A 20,152-nucleotide genomic window follows, 5' to 3' on the forward strand; every position below is an offset into this window, starting at 1 on the left:
TAACTTGCTTTACAGTCTGACTGTAACATGTGAAATGCGAAAAGGCGTGTATAGTGCAGAAGCCAACTTAGCAATGGGCTGCAGGGCTCCAGCGGCAGAAGAATTTGGAACTTCCACTTGAGTCAAATAGTCTAACTTATAATTCAGTGTGAAACTATAAAAGGCTTCAGACAATAAATACATGAACTATTTGAAGGGCTTAATATTGCAAATTGTTAGTTACCCCTTCTTGAAGGAGAACTTAAACTGGAATGGATTTATTTGTAAACTGTGAAGCTTCATGTTACATCGTAAGGCATTGTGAAAATTCCTATGGCTAGAAAACATGATGAATCATGCATTAAATAGAGTATTCAACCTTTGCTATGGAGCTACACCTGGCACCTCTACAGTATTTTGGTTTTTATTTTTAAAAGGAAATGTTCTTATGAAAGTTTAAAGATACTTTTAAAATTATATTTTCTGTAAGACACAGATTTTTTTTAATTTGACTCTGTACTAATTCTGTATATTGATAAGAGATCAGGAGATATTAATAGTTGAATATTTCAAAGATTGAATTGCTTTTACTTCTACTTTTCTCTTTTGAGCACTAAAATATATGTGTACTCATATTGCTGTGGGAAGTATAAAGAGTGTTTTAAGAGAGTAAGTTTATGAATCATCCTTAATACGACTTAAATCTCTCAATTTCACTCTTTACAGAATCAATACTTTAAAAAAAATGTTTTGTAGTCTAGGAATTTATTGTTATCTGTCTTCTGGTAACTTTGATTATGATAAGCTTTCATTATGAAGGAGGAGAATGACTGTTGGTCTTTTGTGTTTCTGCCCCCCGCCCTCTCCCCGGGCTTTGGAACCTAACAAACCTGGCTAAAATGATCTGTAAAAGGGTCTGGTGCCATTGCTCATTTTGCTCTCATTGCTTCAGTGATTTTCTGTAAAATGTCTGATATGAGGACTAGTAGTTGCAGTCTTCCTTCTCAGCCTGTTGTTTAGCTTTACTTCAATGTATTCTAAATGTGATGGTTTAAAAGCTCATGCTGGATTCCACAAAAGAGTTAGGAGACATATATGCCACTTTAATGCACTTCAGGATTTTATTCAGGAGGCAACCCAGAAAACACTTGCCAGAGTTGCTGAAACATATGAGAAAGCCTGGGTATCTGAGGGTGTGATTTGCAGCTATATTCTTCATGTAAATATTTCTGTTGGATCCCCTTCATCGCTTGGCATCATTTGATATTTTATGGTAAACTTTCTCTCTCTCTCTCTCTCTCTCTCTCTCTTTTTTTAACCATTATACAATCCTAATGATGAGGTGCAAGCTCTAAGATTTCTTTGCTTCTGACTTATTCTGTCGATAGGCAGATGACCTGATTTATGAAGCGCTCATGTTATACACAGCCACTTTATTTGTTTTTGTGTTTTGTTTTGGGATCTATTGTGACTGTTTCATCTTCCCATATTTTGTTGACATCTGTAAATATTTTATGCTGGCTTGAACAGATGATTATAAAAGCTTTACCTGAGAGAGGATAATTCTGAAGATAATTCTTAAGTTTCCTGGTTAATGTCTGCATAAACTAATATGTAAATACCTTCCATCAACATTTAAATTGTCAGTTGCCCTTCTTTTGTTGATAAATTAATCTACGTTGTTACTTTTAACAGTGTCCAAAGTGCCTGTGATTGAATAAAGTGTAATTTTTTTGAAGTGTACTGATTTCTGATGATAGAGAAGACCACAGTTGATTCGTATCTTGCGCTTAGATATAATTTCTTGTTTGAAACAGTATGCACAATCTTTAGATATCGGTTATTTTGATCTGACTGTTTCACCCCTGTTCAGCATTAGATTATCTATAGCAACTTTACTCATTAGCATCTTGCCTAATTACATTTTGGTTTTTTTGACTATTATGTGATGTATTATGTTACTGCACATTAAGCTTCTAGCTAAACGTGGAGGTGCTTCTAGGTTGAATCTTGGTGACCTCATAGTGATTCATCTCACAGTAACGACAAACCTTACAGCAAAATCGCCTCTGTAATAGGGAAAGGGCTACTGCTGATGAATGCAAATGGATCTTAACATGCAGCATTTTCCAATTCAGACTGTTATGAGTCTGGATTGTTAATCTCAGATGTCCGCACTTTTATCTTTACTTCAGCTTCTGATGTGCAAATGATAACTTTGGCGGGATAGTCTTCTGCAGCTTCAGTCTATTTTCTTAATGGTAATGATAGTTTCCTGTCATGTTCCCCACAGCATTTCATGCTTCTGAATTTCTACATACTGTATTCTGCTTAGCTAGTACTTCAGAGGTCTTTGTCATCTTTGGCTGTGTAAAGTTTTGGCTTCCAGGCCTTCTAGAATGGGATCAGCAGCTTTGTGAGATCTTGATTTCCCCCCCCCCCCAGTTCAGATGGTCTTCTCCTGAAGCATCTGATATTATAGAGAATGAACAGTTGTCACCCCAGTTATCTAAGTTGTGATCCTAGAGTTCAGAGTAACATGAATTGCATTTTCTCTTCTTTGGTGTGAGTTCAGAACTGTGTGCATGTTTTATTTTTGCTCTAAGTTCTTTTTTGGCCTAAGAAAAAATGCAGGTAGTCCTTGAGAAGGTAGGCTTTTTAAATTCCATTTTAAGTTTGTAAGATAGTTCCCTGTCCTGATTAAATGGTACTCTTGTTCAGTGACCTGACAATTACTAGCTGGTGATGGTCTGTCAGCTTTCAAGGACTGTGGAATATTTTTTCACTTCCTTTCACAAATAGTTCTCAGTTGCTGTAACCAGTTACAATCAAAGCATAATTTTATACATAGGAGAAAAACAGTATAACATCCTAGATGCATTTTCTTCAGTGTCTAACAAGCAATAATTGTGTGGTTTCTGTTACGTGGTGGTTTTGGTGGTGTGTTGCCCCCATGCCCCCCACCTCCCCCCCCAAAGGAATGTGCTAATTTTGCTTAATCTCAAGGAAAAACACCCACTCTTCACTCTGAGTAAGGGATAATCTCAAGTTTGTGTTCATATAACTTTGAAAACAGCATCTGTTCTTTGTTGCTGTGACTTCAAGTAGGTCTGTTAGGTGAGTGGAGATGGGCCATTCTCTGAAGTAATAGGTTAGAATCAAGTTGATCTTGGTACCAGGCATTGAATACTTAATAGTTTGAAATATTGCAGAACGTCTTCTGTCCTGTTTTTCCTTCTTGCTTTCTCTATTCTGCTTTTAAATTGTCTGAGGTTCATTGTTCTGTTCAATGAAACAGCAGAGCTGGTGTCATGTTGCAGTGAATAGCAGAGACAAGTTGCAGCTTTCAGGCAGAGCATCTCTTTGAAGGTTGCTTGATCTAGTTCAGTAGAGGAAGCTCTAGTTTCATTTGTCTGCTTAAAAACCTGTATGCAATGGAGTCCAAAAACAGGGACACAGCACATTTTAACTTGAAAACAACCACTGTTGAAATATTATTTCTTAAGATCATACGAGTACAATTAAAAGCAAATACAGTCATTACACAGTACCAGCTTGCACAGTTCTTACTTCACACTTGGCCATCTCAAAGTTCAGGTATAGTGCAGGTGACAGTCATGTCTCTTATGTCATCTGGAGATCCTCCATCAAGCAGAAATACTTTGTTCTGGTTCCCAGAGTTAAACAGACTGTCCTACTTCCAGGAGGCTGGGAACAACAATACTGATCTCCGTGCATTGGGTGTACCTGCATGTGGAGGTTTGTCTTCACAATGTGAATGTTTCTAGATATTTGCTTTCTTTTTGCCTTCAGAGGTGATAGTTGTGACGAGTACCACTATTTCCTCTTTGTATTTATGGATGCCATGATGTCCTTTCACTTTAGTCTTTGTTTCTGGGTTGATCTGTTGTATCTTGCTGTTGCCTTCAGCTGCGTACTCTCCTCCTTGCTGTGTTGGTCCAATACTGATTACTGTGGACTACAGTAGAAAATCAGTAAATGGAAGCTTTTCCTAATTGTGCACTATGCAGTTAGCATGTCTCCTAGAAGGTGCTGTCAGCTTACTGCTTTGTTTTCATCATGTACCACCATCCTTTATACTGCTATGTCATGCGTAGCTTCAGATCATTTGTGGAGAAACTCTCATCCTGTTGACTTGGGCAGTACTTTGTTCCTGTTCAAGCTGAGTTCCCTTCCTTGGTACTGTTCAGCTGATGCATCAACAGACTTGAAAAAGGGCATGGAGAAGTAAATTTTCTGTTTCCAAAACCGCTTTGCTTGCGCTCAGTTAATTTAAGAGCTTTCCCAAAGCCGCTGTTTCTGAAAGGCATCTTTGCATGCACCAAAATGTTATGGTACTATTTGCTAGAAATACGGCTAGCTCGATGCTGGAGTGTACATCCTGTTGCACTCTTGACAGGTACATTGCCTTCATGCAGGTTGCACAGGCAGTTGTTGGGTCAGGTTCTGATACCAATCCTAGCATGGTGATGTCTGTGAGGTGGGAGAAGCATTTCGCTGTTCTGTCAGTGGTAGTAGTAATGGCCTTCTTGTTGCAATCATTTAAAGCCTCTCAGACTTGGAACAGTTGTCTTGTAATTGCGGAAAGCATTCTGTGTGAAAGGTTGTCCAGCAGTGGTCATTTGGGTTTCTGGGAGAGACTGGTGAATAGAATAACTGATCTTTGGGGATTTATGGTCCTGAAAGCAAGTTGAAGGAAACGTTGGTATGACGACTTCCGTTCTGGAGAAACTGCGCCTCATCTCAGCTAGAATGTCAGTGTGCTGCGCCTGGTTTCAGCAGATGAAGACAAAGAACTGCTCTAGCAGTGTCATTGGAAAGAATGTGGCACAGACACAAGCTCTTCAGCTTGCTTTTCTTGGGGTATGACTTAAGAGGTGGACTAGGTGCAGCAACTGAGGCTGTTGGAGCAAGCCATTGCCAGCTGTGGCAACGTTGGGAGAAGCACTTTCTGGGAATTGTTAATTCTTCTTGTAGCTTTGAAGATTTTTTTTTTTTTTTTTTTTTAAATTAAGGATAATTTTGCTTCTTGCTTTATAGGGAGTAATTCTGAGAGACAGTTTGTAGGTCTCGGGTGTCCTGTCATACCTCTGTGTGTTATGCAGCACCTTTTAGCTATCTGATCTTGTAGAACGGCTTTTTTCCTGAGTATAATGCAAAAAGAATGAGGTGGGACTTATTTTATAGTGAACATATGCTTATTTGTGATGTAGTTTTCCCCTTTTACCATGAAAATAAATTACAAAAACCTTCAAGATATTTAATTTTTTTTTTAGGATGAGGCAATTAAATGTCCTAAATGGAAGTAAAAATGGGATTAAGTGTATAGTGCAAAATTATGGCTCACATTGAAATAAGTACATAATAATTCAAACTAGTATCACTTAGCTTTTTGCTGTGTAACCTCATGAAAGTGGGAAAGGTTTTACTAATGTTATTGAATGTGGAATGCAAGTTAAATTGAGTTTATGGTACTGTTCAGATTAATTAATTGAGTTTAGGACTTGATCTGTTTTCAGGACTATAGCCAGCACTGCAAATCTTCAGCATGTGACTGAAGATGCAGCATTTCTCTGTGCTCCACTCTGTCTTCTTATTCAGTTCCAAGAACTTGGCAGGATTAAATGACTGTTTTGCTTTCTAGAAGGGTGTTTAATTGAAAAGCCTTCTGCTGACAGCTCTTAAAGGATGTGAGATGGTAAAACCTTTCTGGAATTACTCCATAACGGAAGATCCAAATCAATGGATTTCTTGGTGAAAAATTTCTTCCTACTCTGAGTTCAGCACTTACTTAGTATCCAGAAATGTTCTAAGTCCTGAATCTCTTCAGTGACATCCACTGCTTCGTTAAAACTGCGGACACTCTAGCCCTGGTCTTTTTAGAGTAGTCCCTGACTGCTGCTGTCCCTGGCAGGGAAGACACTGTTTTGAAACTGTATACATTGAGTACTGTTCTCAGTACTTGTTAAGAAGAGTAATCTGTAATATTAAGTTGCTTCAAGACAGACTGCTTTCTGACTGTGACACAATGTACTGTAATTATGTAGACACTAACTCGGTCTAGATTTGCCTTACCTGCTGCTACTCCCTTCTTGGCACATGAGTGCATCTTCCTTACTGCTGACTTTAGCAATGACTGTGATGTAGCACTAGCAACAGTGTTTGTAGTGAAAATAGTACAGCAAGCTTCAGTTCAACTCATGTGGTACATATTGTCTCATTGATTGTTAATGATTCTGGTACTGTCTTGCCTAGTACACGTTATTAAAATGGAACTGATCACAAATTAATATTTCTCTAATAATAATTTCACTGTGCTGTGTGTTTTTTTTTTTCCACATGTAGTATTAGGATAGCTGCCAGTAATTTCAAGTGGTCTCTCTGCACTTATTCCAAGTTTGACTAATCCCCCATAAAGATGAATGATAGGAACTGAATATAATATTTTAGATGAGATTTGATCAGTGTCTTGCATGAGAGCACTAATGTTACCCTATCCCAACTAGAGGCGTTTTGTGTATACGTACAGATTCCTAGGATTGTTGGAATAAGCCACAAATTTGCTTTTTCATTTATTTAGTGTTTGGATTTTCTATGCATGTTCCTTCTGCAGTTCTGTGAATGGAGATTAACTGTACATCTTGATAATTAATTCAGAAAGCATACTGTCTTGATAGAGTTTCTTAGAAATATTAAGCCAAATGAGAATTTCCGTTGAATGGAATAAGTTAATTTCAGCATCTCCTATCAAAGAGTATTCCGCTTTTGGTTAAGAGATCTTTGTACTTGAAATCTGTGGTGCTGCTACTGAAAGCTTCTTGCACATCTTTCCCAAGCTTCCTCCCCCTTTGCCTTTAGACATGTGGTTTGTCTTGAAGTTGCTCTTTGAGAGGCATTCTTTTAGCAGCCATGCCAGTTTATGCAGCTTCTGCTGCTTGATGCTACATCCTTAATTGTGCTAGTAAAACTGCTTATGCAGCTGCTCATTAAAGTGGGTCAGGGAACTGAACTTGGTTAAAAATAAACTTAGTTACTTTTTTGCCTTACTGCTTTTAACCTGGATCATTTCAATGAGCAGCTTTGCTGAATGGCCTGCAGTCATATCAATGCCAACGGATTGATAATATTATGATAGGAATGAAAGATGGAAAAAATGGGAACTGTTTAAGGCTTTCTTTTAGCAGCTTATGAAAAAACAAAAACAAACAAAAAAAAACCAAACCAAAAAAAACCCTAAACCAATAGCAAATCAGCCCACTACAATTCCTTTTTTAAATAGGGCTTTTTACTTCCTCGCTTAGAAAAATGTCTGTGAGGAAAAAAAAATACTCAGTGGTATAGATTTGTATAAACGTAGAGCTTCCTCCTCCCAAACTCCCCAACAAATGAAACAACTTTGTAGCAGCTTAGATTTTTCAAGACTTGTTGGTTATGTAGACTCAAGGTCTTTCCTACTCGATAGCAGTGGAGAGTCTTTATAGACTTAATAATCTTATGTGAAATGCATAAATAGTTATTGGAGCTCTCCTTAGGTCATCCCAAGCACCATATAATCCAAGAACATGAGAGTATACAGGGTGCTGGGGCTAAAGGATGACCTGATTGCTGTCTATAACTATGCGATTAGAGGTTACAGACAAGGTGGAACTAGACTCTTTTCAGTGGTGCCCAGTGATAGGGTGAAAGACGGTGTATGCAAGCTAGATGGGCTTCAGTTATTATTCTGTGATTTTATACCTCCAGGAACACAGATGGCAGGAAGAAAATTGCTCTCCCTTACTTTTAAAGTTAAAAGAATACAGTATGCAACTGGAATGTCCTTCTAGTGCTGCTTATTTCATTCATCTGCTAACTCGTTTTTACTGAAGCTGTAGTAATATGTCAGAATGATGTTTCAGTGTACTGCATATCTGATGTGATTTTTTTTTTTTTTCCTCTTCAGCAAATTTGACAGGCCATGCAGAGAAAGTTGGCATTGAAAACTTTGAACTCCTGAAAGTTCTTGGAACAGGGGGTAAGATGCACTATTTTTTCTAAGTTGAATGTTGGAAGTATTACTCTTAAGTATAGTTTTGTTTTCTAGCTGAGGTTTTGGTAATTGGAACACTCCTTAGGAAGATATATCACTTTTGTATTGCATAGCATAATTTTCTTCACTTTTTTTCTCATAAATATTGTGCAAAATTGGAGGTTGTGTGTTCTAGCTTATAGCACTTTTGAAGATGCACTTTAAAAAAAAAAATGGAAAATAAATGGCTTGAGATTTGTGGCAATGTAATACAGTTTGTGAAAAATCTGATCTAAGTTAAGGCATGATCTTGATAATTTCATTAAATTTTTGGACTATGTTTTCATTAATTTCTGGAAAAAAACCATTAACGCTAGTACCTTATTGAACAGGATGCTCCACTTATTAACTATATGTTTTAGAGTTGGCATTGGCTCTACTAGTCTTTTTCTGTCCTATTCAAATCCCAGAAATTTTTAAGATGGAAAATGTTCACTGTCGTATTGTGGATTTCAGCACGATGTTGGAGATTTGTAGGATGTTGTAGGATTGCTGACTGTAACCAACAAAAAAGCTTTGTTTCTCGTTTGTTAAAGGGACACACACACAGGCCCGTACACAGACCAAAAGTAATGGCTTTTATTCTTCTTGGTGTGTTTATGCATTTTTTTTTTTTTGTCAATATTAACATCAGATGCAGTGTTGAGTAGATTGGGATAATCATGATGGTGGACTACATCAAGGTCTATAGAAGTTATAAGTTAGTTACGATATTAAATTTTGGGTGTTATCAGCCATTAATGGCTAGCAGCGAGGCTATAATTGCACAAGCTGCTACATCACTGAAAAGAGCTAAGGGTGTTGATTTTCACATTTAGCTGTCATATAGATTCTTTCATAAACTCATTAAGCTGCTAAATCACCGGAGAGTGTATTTTTCTGTTTCTGAAGTAATTTTTTTAAAATTTAAATTTAACAGGCTTAACAATTCAACCATTGCTGCTAAATTTCAGTAGTTAGTGGTGGAGGCAAGGAAGCTTTAATATTCATAGATATACGTTGCATATTCGTAGGTGGAAGCAGCTATGCTGTTCTGAAGTGGTCAGTATTGGTCTGAGTGGGGTTGACAAAAGCGAAATTACTTATAATTAAGCATTTATGTCAGGATATCTTTCTCTCCTGCTGATAGGAGGGAAACATTGGCTGGATTTTTAATTATACATATGTATGTGTGCGTGTATATGAAAACCAGTCCCATACCTGAATTTTTTCCTTTTTCCTTACCACTGCCGTTAGTCTGAGATCACCTTAATATTACAACTATTGCATTTGGAATACAAAGTAAGTTTTGGTGGTTTCATAAGTGTCAGTCTTCAAGTTCAGACGAGTAGTAGCCTGACTTCCTTCTGCTGTCTTTAGGCAGTGCCTCCAAAATACCCCTTTTGCTGCTGTTAAACTGTTGTCTGTCATTCGTTGCTACCTTCCATGCCTTCTCTTCTTCATGAACAGATTAGCCAAATTTCTCTTGGCCTGGGATGCTCTTACTCGTAGCAGGTAGTCCTTAGGCTCATAGTGCAAAGCTATTCTATTCGCTCAGGTTAACAGGGTAATTTTTTATGAGTGACCCCTTTCAGAAAAGGCTACTTCAATGGGTTGACAATGGGATTGACAGTGTGTGTATGTGTGAAGAAAAAAAAAAGCTGAGGAAGCATGCCTGTCTATCTTCATCCTGCTGTCATAGTCATGTTGTTCCAGAAACATCTTCTGTTGTAGTAGACTTCAAACTGTTTCAAGAACTGACTAAAAGATTTCTGCAAACTTTAGGAACCCAAGGACAGCTTGAGTATCCTGGAATGGCATTTTTAAGAGCAGCACTATTTTTTTTGGTCAAGGAAATACTAGTTGCACTTTTTTAATATGTAATTTCAGTCATAGCCTGAGGTTCTTGCTTCGGAAATCTGGACTGTCAGGGCAGTTAAGAAGCTTTGTTCATTCTTAAGCGTATCACAGCTAAGACTAGTGCACGAGGTGTGTCAGAGGTGGTTGCTTGCCAATTACTGGACAGCATTAAATGCAAATAACCTGATCAGAATGGAGCTAATTCTGTTTGCTTTGGGGAAGTGACCATCTGTGAATTGTCAGTGTTTGCAGTAACATGGAATCGCTGAAAACAGGACTGGAATGGGCTTGAAGAGGTCCTCTAATTGCTGCCCCAAGACACAGTCAGACCTGCATCATTGCTGACAATGATTTGTTCTTAAAAGCCTCCAGTAGTAGAGGTTCTGCAACCTTCCTAGATGTTCATGCTAAGGATGTTTTATTTCCTAGCTTGAGAAGCGTTCTGGGGATTGCAATAAGCAAAAAATCCCCTCTCATTCTTGCAAGAGGTTTCTGGAAGAACATTATTTCACAATAGGATATACCTGTATTAAGGCATTTCCTCTGTAAATATCATCCAACAAAATTTTGATGCAGTTCTGAACGCCATCTTCACTTCCAGCGTATTTCTAATTGTTACGGTCAGAAGAGTTTCTATGTCTTTCATTGACTCGACAGAGCAGGACAGAAACTGAAGCAAGATATTGGCCACTGGGCTAAGATGATCCCGAAATATCCATTCTACTGTGAAATAAATTTTTATGAGTATTGGGCCTACTGTTACAGAACCACAGAGAACTTGTACAAATTGACTCTGGTGCTGTTGGTTTAATAACATACAAACCCCTTTGTAAAAACTTTAGTTTTTGGGAAGTTCTAGAACTACCTTGTCAATGACAAGAATTATTGTGCAAGCACTGCATCTTAAGTATGGAAAACCAACTTAAATGCTGTGGATCTTGCAGTATCTGCTGCATGTGAAAAGTCTGGGGCTATGCATTCAGTTATTTAGCTGTCTTACTGACTGTATGTTTTTCCTGTGCAATGTATCTTGCTTTTTTTCCCCACAACTTCCATAGCAGGGAGATCACTTTTCAAACACTTCGTAAGACACTAAATACCTGTTTGCATGCAAACTTTGCTACAAGATCTTAAGTGTGTTGTGTCGTGAGTTGTAGGGTCCTGTTTAGGCCTGCCACTACTTGATCTCACACTTGAATTGAGGTTGGAGGAGTGAGTATGACTGCTTTGACTTCTCAGTTCTTTCTACTAGAATATATGTTTACTTGGGGGCATGAGAACTGTCTATAATGGCAGTAACATAAGTCAGAAATATTTGGCATAGCAGGCTCTTATTGCAGACTTGTCTTAAATGATACTGTACCAGAGTAAGGCCTTATTTAGAACTTGTGCTCTCTTGTACAAAACTACTCGTCTGCATTTCAGTTGTTGTCCTTAGGTTTGCTCTCACAAAAAATGAGGAAAAACTTCAGAAGATATTTGCATGCCTTCTGTATTGATAAGTAAGAGTTGGGTTTGAATTATCTTGTTCTGTAGTTTTTTATTCTATTAGAATAAGAAAGGAGGATATTTTCTTCAACGTATATCTAACTAATTTTTATCTATGTATAGTTGGCAATCTAATTATGGTGAAACTAAATGCCATCCCTCTAAAGAGTAACTGCCTGGTGGCTAGGTTGCAAGTTGCAGGTGCTTATTAGATGCCTTTTACCTTTCAGCCAGGAAAAAAAGGGATAATTTCATTATTTCAGGAATTTAAAATATTTCAAGTATTTTCAAGTAGGGGGTGTGTGGGTGGGGTTGTTTTGTTGGTGTTCTCCCCCCCCCCCCCCCCCCCCCCCATGGGGAAGGCAGGGTGATTCCTGGAACCTGGAGAACTTTCCAGACAGCCATTGTATCTCCATTAGGGACTTGCACCCAAATTATGGGCAGGATGGTAAGAGAGAACAATGGTTTTTTTAGTTTTGGAGTGTTGGATTTTTTTCTGACCATTTTGAGAACTTCTCTATTCTTTTACACTAGTAAATTCTGTGAAGTTGAAGATGGGGCTGGGGTTGAGGTCATCTTAGACAAATTGGGTCACAGAGGCAAAAGGGATACTATTGCTTTTTTTTGGAGCAATTTAAAGAAAAATGAGGAAGATGGCATCTGATGGCTTGTGTTTATATGTTGCTGTGTATTTTTAGGCAAGAGCTATCTTTACTCTGGCAGTGAAAGCCTTATTCTGGTGTGAGCTTTTAGGTATTACAGATATTACCGTAATATAGCTAATGCTAAATAAAAGCTGTGATGCTGTTTTAAAATTCTTTGCTGTGGAGTTATGCAGCATGCAAAGTGGTTTCAAACTATCTGATATTTAAATGATCTACAGTAATACAAAGCAGAATATATTGAAACCTCACAGTCATGTTAAGTGATGACTGTAGATGTTATTTTAACTAATTACAATATTTTAAATATGGACTGCTATGAAGCAACTGGAATAACTAAAGAAGATACTCAAAATATGTTAAATTGAATGATACCTTGCTTAAGTATGTGTAATTGTGGTAGTTTCGTATAAATTTAAATTTTCGTTTTTAAGTTTTATTTTTTTAAAAAGACAAAAAAGTTAAGATTATTAGAAATAGTATCCTTGTGTACTGCTGTTTCTCCTATGGAAGTGATTTTTTTGTGATAACATTTTCTTCACGCTATGGCTTAGCATAATTTTATACTTATTTTCTTTTTTTGCATTTCTTTCTTGCATTCCTTTTATGTCTGGTTTGTTCTTGTACACGCTCTCGCAATTGGAAGCATGCTTGTTATATTTTGCTTTTTGGTGTTAAAAGAATATCATAGTATACACATTCCTCTCTTGACCTGAGTCTTACAGGAAAAGACAAGGAAGCAAAAATCTGAGTTAGTAGCCTTTTAATCTGAGTTAGATCCTTTTACGTTGCATTAAGGCGCTATTAATAGAATAAACTTCCCTGTTGAAGAAATCAGTAATGCTTTACATCAGTGAAACAAAATACATGACACTATGCCACCGTTAATAAAGCTATTAATAACGTACTTGTTGCTTTGGGAGCAAATTATTGCTTACTTGACTTCTCTGACTTGCCTGTGTTCTGCTCAGTATATACTTTCTGAAATTCCAGCTCTTTTTGTTTTCGTTTAAGTCCTTTTTTTCCTGCTGTTAGCCTTGCTAATCTGAAATTTTCAGATTTCCTGTCCACTGAATTCATGTTTCCAGTTGTCCCTCCTACCTAGTTAAAGCTTTTCTCCTGTGACGTAGAAAACTAGTGGCTAGTCTATAGAACAAGGTTGCTTTACAGCAAAGTAATCTAATTGCTTCCCAAAGCCACGAAATGAACAATAAGAGACAGTGGCTGTGTTGGTTTATGCATGCCCACTGGACTTATTTGCTTCATTCTTTGTAAATATGTTTTTAAAATAAAAAAAAATAATGCAGAGTGCATTCTGGGTCATACATTTTTCTACTTGTAGATTATTCCTTTTTTTTCCTACTCAACTGTTGCTTCTTCTGATTTTGATAAATGCCACTTTCATTCCCTCTTTCAACTGTACTTAAGAAGAGACAATACAAGTGGTTCCAGAGCATGTGCCCTAATGATCCAGTCTACTGCTTGAACTACAGTCCACTAATGAAAACAAAACAGTAATTAGAAGCAAGAACATAACTGACTGCATGCCAGGTGCCCACCAAAGCCCCTCTCTCACTCCCCTCCTCAGCTGGCCAGGGGAGAGAAAATATAATGAAAGGCTTGTGGGTTGAGATAAGGACAGGGAGAGATCATTCACCAGTTACTGTCATGGGCAAAACAGACTCAACTTGGGAAAATTATTTTAATTTATTACCAATCAAATCAGAGTAGCATAACGAAAAAATAAAAACCAAATCTTAAAACACCTTCCCCCCACCCCTCCCTTCTTCCCGGGCTCAGCTTTATTCCTGATTTCTCTACCTCCTCCCTTGCAGCAGTGCAGGGGGACGGGGAATGGGGGTTGCGATCAGTTCATCACATGTTGTCTCTGCCGCGCCTTCCTCTTTGGGGGGAGGACTCCTCACACTCTTCCCCTGCTCCAGTGTGGGGTCCCTCCCATGGGAGACAGTCCTCCATGAACTGCTCCAGCGTGGGTCCCTTCCACAGGGTCCAGCCCTTCAGGAACGGGCTGCTCCAGTGTGGGTCCCCTGCAGGGTCACCAGTCCTGCCAGCAGCCTGCTCCAGCACAGGCTTCCCACAGGGTCACAGCCTCCTTCGGGCACATCCACTGGCTCCGGTGTGGGGTCCTCCACGGGCTGCAGGTGGATCTCTGCTCCACCGTTACCCTCCATGGGCTGCAGACGGACAGCCTGCCTCACCATGGTCTTCTCCAGGGGCTGCAGGGGAATCTCTGTGGGGCACCTCTTCCCCTTCCTTCTTCAGTGACCTTGGTGTCTGCAGGGTTGTTTCTCCCACATATTCTCCCTCCTCTCTCCAGCTGCAGTTGTGCAGGTTTTTTTTTCCCCCTTCTTAAATACGTTATCCCAGAGGCGCTACTGCTGTCGCTGATGGGCTTGGCCTTAGCACCCCCCGACCCCAGCTACCAAAAACGTGCCACGCAAACCCAATACACTGCCATACATGAAAGAGAATATTTTATACATGATCTTTTGGAATTAAGTGCTTATATGAGAAGGATATTCTCCTTATATGTGGAAGATACTTGGAATATGAAGGATATATTCATATGAAGGGAAGAAAATTGGTAGGATGAATGTCAGATTTAAATAATCAGCTCAAAAATCATGTTATACAAGAAGGTGTAATGAAGTTCCATCTAAGAGGTCAGAAAGTATTCTGATAAAGTTAAGACTGTGAAATTAAGTTAGCTCTTTCAAAACCTATTGAAGAAAATATAAAATAGTCTTCTCATAAAAGCAGAAGAAAAAAAGAAGTGGGGTTACTGTGTTCAGGAGAGTGAGCCAAAATTAGGGAGTGTCTAAAAATAATTCCAAACTCCAATTAATGTTTTACTTCAGTTTCTGCTGAGGACAGCTATGATGAATACTGAATGGAAGGTGGGATGGCTAATTGGGGACAGAGTTTGGAAATGGGAAATTATTTTTCTGTATGAAGAGCAGACTAAAAAGAGGGGAGTGTGTTCAATCTAAGAACCTGGAACCTGGACAAATTCATCCTATTCATCCATCAGAGAATTCTGAAAGAACCTGGACATTCAATTGGAGATCAGGAGCGAAGATTCTTACTTGGACTAAGGTCAGGTAACCACCTCTGACTCCAGTATAACTGGAGAGAATAGTAAAGCAATCCTACATTTAAGAAGGAAAGAAGGAAGTAAGATGATGATCCAGGCAGCCATTGGTTTATTGTTCTGACTTCATCTGACTTCAGCAGTATGCAGTGCCTTCAAAGCAATTTTGAAGAAAATAATTTACCTTAATTTTGGTAATAAATAAAAATGAATGGCATGCTTATCCAGTGGTAGATTGTCTTATATATGAGAGCCGCCTTCTAAAAATTTACTTCCTTTCAAAAAGAAAAAAAAGTTTGGCATGTATTGCCTGCCATACCTATTTACTGTAATAACATTTGCTTTTTTAAAAAAAGCTAAAGGTAAAAATGCACAAAAGCAAAATGCTGATATAAACTACATTTTAAGATGCAACTTACCCTCTCCTGTCACTTTCTGCCTTTCTTATTTATCACCTCTCACTCACTTGTTTAATGGGACAGGGAACTTGTTCTTGGGGAAATAATAATTTTGAAACAAGTACCTTAAAGATTCTTGCCTATCTGATACTTAAGGAAAGATGACAGAGAATGCCTCATCTTTGAAAGTTTGGTGGTGGACAATGAAAATTGGAAATGCTTGTTGAGAATGCTATTATTTGATCTTTGTTAAGGTTTTTGCTTGGCGCTTTTTTTTCCTGTTTTTAGCTGCTAGAGCTATATGCCTTTCTGACTTTGCTACATCCCCAATTTTAATTCATATGGACAGATACTGCACAGTTCTGCCTCCAAATTCTTTAGGAAGATTAGATCTAAAGATTATTTTAACAGTAAAAAGTGCAGAGGAAAGAGGTCATTAGGCATACGTCATGCAAGAATACGGTGAAGTTTATTAAAATCATTAAATATTCTGTACCTTTGAGGCTTTCCTATTGTTGTCTCATGATTATTCTTACACTGATAATAAACAAGTAATTTAAGAAAGAGGTGTAGCTTATGTTAACACTTGAAAACATTGCTTTAAAACGGTCTGTATACAAATGTCAAGTTTTGATGGATTTAGAAGTCCGAATAAACCATCCCATGTGCTATAAACAATAAGAATTGCTTGCCTTTTTCTCTCTAAGAATTAGCTGGCATGGTGCAATGGCTTAATTGTGCTTGCATTTATACGGAAAGAATAAAGAAGCAAAGTACTTTATAGTTTTAATTCATTGTCTTTCATCAAGTGTGTACTTTAGAATATTCTAATGACTTGCTGAATTGTTACTTACGATGATGTGTATTACTATGAATGTGTATTCATGAAAAAGGCAATAGCGAAAGGAAAGCTTTAACCCCCAATTACATTTTTCTGCCTCACAAATTAAGTGGAAATTTGGTATAAATTGCTGGTATGAAATCTCTTATTCATCTTACAGGCCTGATATCCATATCAATCTGCAACTAATAATTGGTTTTTTTCTTTAACTTTAAATTTTTATTTTATTTCTCTTAATAAACTGCAAGGTCAGTCTAACGTGTGTGTGTGTGTGTATATATATATATAGTATGTATTATATAGTCTTTTAGTTCTTCTGTCATTTAAAATATTTTTAATGAATTTTGGGGGTGAATATTTGGTGACTCTGTCTGTATTTCTTTATGGGGGATATATTGCTGGCTAAATATTTCTGCCTTGGGAGTAGTTGAGATGTGCCTCAGATTTTATGAGAATGAACACGTGGCGCTCTAAGAAATCAAAAAAGCTTTTCTGAAATGAGATTATCCAGTAAGGGTATTCTTGCAATTAGCTTCTGTGCCTTCTCATTGCTGCCACTCATATGAATTGCTTTTGCAGTGTTGTCTTTAAGTAGATTTCTCGTGGTGATATCAGAGATTCTGGTGTTGAATATATCATGAGTCATTTGATTAAAATAGTGCTACTTAAGATTTATTCTCATCAAAACTGCTGAGAATCCTCATCATTCTGTCAGTCCTTTTCAGATTTCTGAAGAAACAATTTGTACCATGGTAAAGCTCTATATTGCGAATTGTTTTATGGTAACACTAGTATAGTTTCCAGAGATTTCCTTACAGCTATTACACTTACCAGATAATTTTCTCCTCTGCTGTATGTAAAGCCATGGTAGGTGCTGTTAATATACTGCTAGCATTCTGCCACTTAAGGTGCATTATTGTGTTTTTATAAAGTGTGATTAAAGATACAGGTAGCCAAGTGTTAAAATGTAGGGGCTTTTGTTTATTTTAATTTAGCTTGACTTAATGTTCTCCAACATTTCTGATAAAACTACTGTTTCCCGGGAACCTAAGGAAACTTCTGTTGAATGCTTTAGACTGGGCTTTTCAGAGAGGCACGAGGAAACTCAATGTCAAGCTCCAGCTGAAAATTGGTGAAAACTAGGGCTGCTCCCTTAAGCAGTTGAGAAATGCAAGCTAAGGCCATTCTCTGCACTGTTTTTGTTGCATGTTAGTAGAATGCAGAAGTGTTATCTACATTTTTTGAGAAGTAATTCCTTAAAAAGATGTAAATACTGCTTTTGGAAGCAGTTTTTTTTAAACCAATATTCTTAGTAGCAGGGGTCTGTTTTTCAGATGCTAAAAATAATTTAATATCCAGTATTGGAAAAATGGGTGAATAACATTAAAAATGTGCATATGCATAACAGTATTACTGTGGTCACAATATTATTGTCTGTACAACCTTGGTCCAGATCACTTGTGTTTGTACATCATGACAGGATTTATGATCCATGCCTAAAGTAATCTTTTTACATCTATGGTTATCCATTTCTTGATGACCAACTGGTGACTATTGGGTCTGACTTAGATGTACTTGAGATCTCATAACTACAATTAAAGTTGAGGAAAGCAATACAATACTGAACATCTTGAAAAAGATTGTCCTGGGTATCTCACATTTGTCTCCCAAAATAGAAAGATATGTTTACACTAACCTGTTCTGACTCTATTTGCCATTCTTGACAGATAGGTTGTGAAAACGTATTTTATGAAAGGTTTTATTGAGAGTAATGGGTTCTGTAAAGAAGGCAAGCATGAGTCTTTAGGGTGTGATGAGTCAGGCAAAGAACTTCTTAAAAAGAATTGTTCGTTATATGAGCAGTATTACTTTTGTATACTGAATGAAGCATAACTCGGTTGTAGGAAAAAAAAAAACCAAACATGTCATTTGATAATTTAAAACTCTCTATTACTTGTCTGGAAAAACAGGAAAAATCTGGAGTTACAAGTAATTACTTATTGGGAGCAGGTATGCTATAACATTTTTGAAGACCAACTAAATTTGAGTGTCTCACATCAGGACAGTATACCCTGTCTAGTGTATTTACAGTTTTGAGATACTTGAGCATTCTCTTTGAGAAAGAAATGTGAAGATAATTATAGGGGTTGGACAAACCACCCAGCTGGTTGTTTTCTGTCTCTTGATGGCTTAAGGAGATCCTATGAGCACATGGAGAGGCATACAATGATGGCTTCCTTAGTGAACTTGTAGCAGCCTGCAGTTTGGGGTCTGCCTGAGCCAGAGATTCTCTTCTGTGTTTAGCAACACTTGGTATACTTTCCTCTCCCTCAAGGATTTATATAATCTTTTTGAACTCATCTACATTTTTGATACCTGCAGCATAACGTAACAGTAGTTCCACAGCTTAACCGCGTATTTGTGTGTATGTTTTGGGCAGTTCTCAATCTTGATACCTAATGATTTCATTTGTTACCTTAGTTATTTTATTTCTAGAAATAATGAAAAATTGTTCTTTACTTACCTTCATACAGTTTTTGATTTTTTTAACTCTCTAGCATCTTCTTAAGTACTCTACTTTTTCAGGCTAAATAGGAAGTCTAAGTGTGTTTAGTTCCTTTCATAATTAGAAGAATTCTGTTATCCTCTTCTGTATTTTTTTTAATGTTTTCCTAGACTTTTTTTTTCTGATGGGGGCGAGGGGAGCTGGGCACAGAAGGGAGGAGAGACTGAAATAGTGTGCATCACTCAAGATATGAACATACAAAGATTTCATACTACAGCATAAGGGATTTCTGGTTTTGTGCTGAAGGTTTGGGAGATGGTACATTTGTCATTTTTTCCCCTTCAATACCTTCCTTGAAGTTCTAACATTCCATTTGCTTTTTGGATTACCACTGGTTTTTTCTCATGGGGTTGTCTATGGTAACCACAGGTATTTCTTCTTTTTCTCAGTTATAACACTATGCAAAATTAATTATTATCATACTTCACATGGATTACTCATTTACCTATTTGGAATTTTATCTGCCATTTTATTTTTCAGCTACTTAATATTTTGATACTGTGGTACAGTTTTCAGCAGTCAGCTTCCATTTCTGTTGCAGTGGATAATTCACTAAACTAAGAAAATCGTCTTCCTCGCTGTTCATATATGACTGAATCAGGCAGGATGAATTCTTGTGGTGACCTCCTTTCACCGAAAAAGCTGACTATTTATTTTTAACTTTTTGGGTTTTTTGTATACTAATATAATTCTTCATTCATAAGAGGACCCTCCTCTTTGCACCTATGGTTGTTGAGTGTTTTTAAGACCCTTTTTTAAGGGAACTTGCTAAGTACCTCGGAAATCTAAATACATCAACCATATCACTGTTCCTTCCTCCTGATTCCTTTGAGCAATTATTAATAGAAGTAATTATTACCATGTACAAAAGTAACACTCATTCTTTCACATAGTATCCTGTTTGTGTATCTGCTAATTCTAACCTTTACAGTTTCTTCAGGTTTGCCTGGTAGAAGTATCAAGTTTATTTGTGTACAGTTCCCAGGAGCCCTTTTTATTTAATTAAAAAAAAAAAAAAAAAAAAAAAAGAATGTCCACATTTGCCACTTATTACTCCAGTGTGGAGTGTATTTTAACCAGATACGTAAATAGAACACCTAGATTCAATAATTTAAAATGCTGGAAAGACTACCTTTTGGTCCTGGTGACTATTTCATTTACTGTTTGTGTTCAGAAAA

The 20,152-nt window shown here is 37.4% G+C and overlaps 1 protein-coding gene across 2 annotated transcripts in view; it reads left to right on the plus strand.

Annotated features, from left to right (window-relative positions):
* RPS6KA5 (ribosomal protein S6 kinase A5) overlaps positions 1–20,152 on the plus strand; it is an 84,156-nt gene that overhangs the window by 4,602 nt on the left and 59,402 nt on the right. For both annotated transcript variants that reach the window (XM_082318417.1, XM_082318416.1), the window contains one exon: positions 7,943–8,014. In XM_082318417.1, coding sequence (XP_082174543.1) covers positions 7,943–8,014 — 72 coding nt within the window. The remainder of the gene's footprint in view (positions 1–7,942; positions 8,015–20,152) is intronic.

This window comes from Platalea leucorodia (assembly GCF_965183815.1).
Source record: "Platalea leucorodia genome assembly, chromosome: 7".
NCBI lineage: Eukaryota > Metazoa > Chordata > Aves > Pelecaniformes > Threskiornithidae > Platalea > Platalea leucorodia.